At 36.7% G+C, this 4,890-nt stretch overlaps 1 protein-coding gene across 1 annotated transcript; it reads left to right on the top strand.

Moving 5' to 3' along the window:
* Window positions 1–718: 718 nt before the first annotated feature.
* Window positions 719–4,569, top strand: LOC114261528 (trihelix transcription factor ASR3). The gene is given in 4 exon segments (XM_028201798.2): window positions 719–1,697; window positions 1,699–2,056; window positions 2,444–2,470; window positions 3,931–4,569. Coding segments are annotated over 4 exon segments (1,038 nt in total). The 5' UTR covers window positions 719–1,337; the 3' UTR covers window positions 4,224–4,569.
* The last annotated feature ends 321 nt before the right edge of the window (window positions 4,570–4,890 follow it).

Genomic DNA, 4,890 nt, shown 5'->3' with positions numbered 1-4,890 from the left:
ATTCTATACTAAGGAGAGTTTTGTCATTCTATAGCAAAAAAGTCAAAAAAGGGTCCGTTTGGGAAAGGCTTTTCTAGGTTTTTTTGACTATTTTAGCCACAAAAGACAAAATAGGCTATTTTAGTCACAAAAAATAAAATATCACATCCAATCTATAATCATTACACTATTCTCTTAAAAAAAAGTCAAAAAAGTTAAAAAGTCATTCCCAAACCAAACTTTTTAGGTTAAAATAGCAAAAAAAGTTAAAAAGTCAAAAAGTTAACTCATTTTCCAAACGGAGACTAAAAAATCTCAGACTAAAAAAGTCAACTAAAAAAAATCATTACCAAATGATCCATAAATAAATAAAATAAAATAAAAAGGAAAAGAAAATGAAGCAGAATGTGACTACCTACTAACTTTGCTCTCATTTGAGGCTTATGCTGTTATTACACTCTTTTATTGAATTTGAGGGCAATTGATTTGATTTAATTAAAAAGAAGGGGGGGGGGGGGGGGGGGGGGGGGAGGGGGGGGGGGGGGGTGGTTTGGTTGGGGGGAATGATATGTACCCTTATAGATTCTATTGTGAGATATTACTTGTAGAGGAGAGCAATGGTTGGTGCTCTCATCAATTCAGTGCTCCAAACAATTCCAAAAAGAAAAGAGGAAAAAAAGATGTGGTCCATTTTTGGAGAGGGACCATTATAAGCATTATTAAGTGAAAAGATTGGGGGGTTAGTGATTCAAATTATATTTCAAAGGTAGAAGATATAAAGCGAAGTGGATTAGAAATTCTTTTTTTTTGATTTGTGGGTAGGGTGGGGTGTCCTAATCAACTCAATATCAAATATTGATACTATGACTAAAGTTTTTCAATAGTCAATGAGATCTAAATATATATCTGCGTTTAGAGTTATGAAAAGAAGAAAATCATTCTATAATATTTATCCGTATAAAATTGTGAAAATTTGGAAACTTTTGAAGAATTGGTTCTATTTTAATTATTATTATTATTTTTAAAAAAATTATAGATGTGATAATTAATTAGGATGTGATACTTTGATCAAAGATTTGAATACAAACTTAGGTACATTAAATTATCAATTTCTTTTAACAATCAAAAAAAAATTATGATTGATTTCTTTTAGTAACAAAAATTTAGTGGCGGGCCAAGTTGATGTGAGATCAATACCGGCATATCTTATTAATAAAAAAAAAAAGGGGTCTTGGGTGATTATGGAAAAATTAAACAAATAAATACATTGTAAACCCAAAAATTGAGTTACTTACATGTATAGATAATAAAAAAAAAAAATGATATATTAAAGAAGAAGGCAAAGAAAGTGAGGTGTAATGAACGTGGCAAACGGCGGAGAAGTAGTGGGGCAGGCGGCGGAGGGGGGCGGAGGAGAAGAGGGGAACAGGGCGGCGAGGCTGCCTCGATGGAGTAGGCAAGAGATTCTGGTGCTAATTCAAGGGAAGAGAGTGGCGGAGAGCAGGGTTAGGAGGGGAAGGGCGGCGGGGGGTCTAGGGCAGGGGCAGGGGCAGGGGCTGGTGCAGGTGGAGTCAAAGTGGGCGTCGGTGTCGTCGTACTGCAAGAGGCACGGGGTGAACAGGGGACCTGTTCAGTGCAGGAAGAGGTGGAGCAATTTGGCAGGAGACTACAAGAAGATCAAAGAATGGGAATCGCAGATAACAAGGGAAGACACGACGGAAGTCCTTCTGGGTGATGAGGAACGATTTGAGGAGAGAGAGGAAGTTGCCCGGATTCTTTGACAGAGAGGTCTACGATATTCTCGACAATGGGACCTCACCCTCTTCTTCTGTTACTCCCACGCCTCTGCTTTTCCCTCTTGCTCCACCATCTCAGCCTCAGCCTCAGCCTCAGGACGAGGACGATCATCTTAATAATAATCAGCAGGACGACGAGGCTGTGTTTGATAGTGGCCGGAATGGCTTGTTTTCAGATTTTGCGCAGTCGGCTCAAGAGGAGGCTGCTGGCAGCCCCGAAAAGGAGTTTACCAAGACTCTACCTGCTCCTGGTCCAGTTCCAATTCCAATTCCAATTTCAGGTAATTTGGATTGGCGAATTGATATCCGATTATCCAATTTGGCTGAGTTTACAGTGGGTTTTGATTTGAATTTGATGAGCTTAAACCCTTATTATTATTATTATTATTATTATTATTATTATTATTATTATTATTATGTTCTCTTCTTCGTTTGCTTTCTGTGAATGTTCCCTGTGCTGTGGTGTGGTGTGGTGGGTCGGTCTCTGTTTTTGATGGGCTTAACTATACAGGCGTTGACTTATTATTATTATTATTATTATTATTACTGTTTTCTTTTTTTCTTTCTTGCTTTTATCTGTTGTTTAATGTTTTTGTTGTTGTTTCTATTAGTATTACAACCTTAATCCTGGGATTGTTCTGATTCATTTTTTATATCTTCATTTACAGAGAAACAATACCAACCATTTTCTCAAGGTAATGTTATTCCAACTAAATTGTAGACACTTTATATGCAAATGTCAAGCTTTTATATTTGTTTCCTCCTCTGTTTATTATTTAAAAAACCAAATTCTTGGTGTAGTTTATGTTAGATATGATGCTTGCTTTGGGGTGATTTGGGACAACACTTTTTAATTGGCTCACAATTCCAAGTATATTTGTTGCTGCTTCGATTGTGTTAATGAACTTGTACATTAAGAAAACAGAAAAATCATCTTAGTGGTTCATGTATCGCAAACACTCACTGCATTAGCAGTAATTTAGAGGTGTCAAAAATACAATTCAAGTCCATGGTTGTCATGACAGCTTTTTCTTGATTGATTTTGTAATAATGCAAACCGGGATGAGTCAATACTGCCTTATTAGAGTGACTATTTCTCATTTTTGGTGGTTCTAATCTGACATGGGGTTCCCTTTCTAGTAACATTTCTGCATCAGGCTATAGAATTGTAGCAAGTGGAAGCTTTTTGTTCAACTAAGATTGATATACTTTTTGGTTGACGGTACTCTCAAACTAGTTTCTTAAGAATGATCCTATAGTGACCAAAAGTGTTGTTTAACGCCTTCACTGGCTCATCCCTTGTTCAAATTTGTCAATTTGGGGTATTTTCCATGTGTATAGAGGAAATTCGTTCAAAGCCTGGCTGATAGAATTTGAATGTACTTCCTATGTGCATCTTCTGTCTAGCTCGCTCAATGTTGGACCACGATTATCCAAATGGCGTCTGACTGGGGTATATTTGGCATGGAGTCCTTTTTGGTCATAGGATTTGTCACAACTTATTGTACCACAGGTAGGAATTATAGCAGTTGGATAATGGTTTGCAAATTATTTTGGTCCGATCAGGTCAATTTTCAGTATCTATATATATCCAAATGCAGGACCCCACTTCCTTATCTTCATGAATTTGGTCATATGGGTAATCTGTTGGCCCTGGCAAAGGTATAGCCATCTTATTTATCGTTCTGTCAAAGTCAGGTTCTTTGTCTAGTTTAACACATTAATTTTCAGCCCTAGTCAAGCACAGATCTTAACTAGTGCTAAATTGTTTTGGTTATTGATAGTTTCTATTTGAAATTATCGAAATGTTTAAAAAAAAAATTAAAGGAATAGAAAATGTAAGTGCACACGATCACTGTATCTTTTCTTTTTCTTTATGTCTCCTCTATGGGAAGAGGGGATGATAAGTGGCGTGGTATACTTGATCTTTTACTCGACAAAAATATGCAAGTTGACAAAACTCCCATGTATATACTCTTTGCAACTAAATAGAATGAAATGAAATAATGGTAAGCCGAGGGTGCACTAAAATTATAATTTGGAGTTTCATCAAAATATAATACCTTATTTTCTGTGCCAGAAAAATGTACTTTATAGTTTATATAATGTGGAGTCGTGGTTTTGTTGCGCGCTGGGCTAAGCTTTTGTTCCACAGGTGCAACCCATGGGACGCAACAAACCTCAAACCCCGAGGTGGGAGCTACTACTTCTCATGAAGGACGTAAGCGGAGACGATTTGGTGCGGATGGAGATGAGGAAACAAACACTTTGCAGTGTCAGTTGATTGAAGTTTTAGAAAAGAACGGGAAAATGTTGTGTGCACAACTCGAAGCTCAGAACACCAATTTTCAATTGGATAGGGAGCAGCGAAAAGATCACACAGGTAGTTTAGTTACTGTTCTTAATAAGCTGGCGGATGCTTTGGGAAGAATCGCTGATAAGTTATAGGAAAAAGATGAAGAGCCATCAAAACAAAGTGTATATAGCAACAAAAGTTATATCAGAGCTCAATAGCTTGTAGGGAGGCTGAAGGATTTAGTCATTATATAATTTATGTCAGGATCACATTCAGATGACTTTTCACATTATTTTTTTGTCCTCTTTTAGTTTAATCTACTTTTCTTTTTTTTCTCTCTCCCCCCCCCCCCCCCCCCCCCTTTTTTGTGGTTTATTGCCATTATAGGGTGGTAGTAAAGAGAATAAATCATGGAAATTTGAGAGTTACCAGCTTTTATTGATGTCAAGGTTCTACTGTACAGATTATTGATATCATAGAGCAATTTTATTCGAGCTACGAATGTGTTGTTTTGAGCAATTTTATTGAAGCGGAGAGAGGTAAAAAAAATGTGTTATTTGAGCTACGAATCACTTGAAGGGCTCAAAAGTCTTAATACTTTAATATTATTCAAGGGTACAAGATGATGTCAAAACAGAGAATACCGTCTTAATTGCGATTGGAATAAGCCTCTCATGCAAGAGTTTTGGCTGACACATGATTAATGGCTGCGTAGATAGATCGGAAATCATTTCAATGCAGAGTAAATCAAATTACAATTCTCTGTTTAATTTTGCTCTAAACCAACTAATAACAACCACAAGGGTGAAAAAAAGACCA

Source organism: Camellia sinensis, chromosome 5, assembly GCF_055761805.1.
Source record: "Camellia sinensis isolate YWXY chromosome 5, ASM5576180v1, whole genome shotgun sequence".
Classification (NCBI taxonomy): Eukaryota; Viridiplantae; Streptophyta; class Magnoliopsida; order Ericales; family Theaceae; genus Camellia; species Camellia sinensis.
This window is presented reverse-complemented; position numbering and strand designations above follow the sequence as displayed.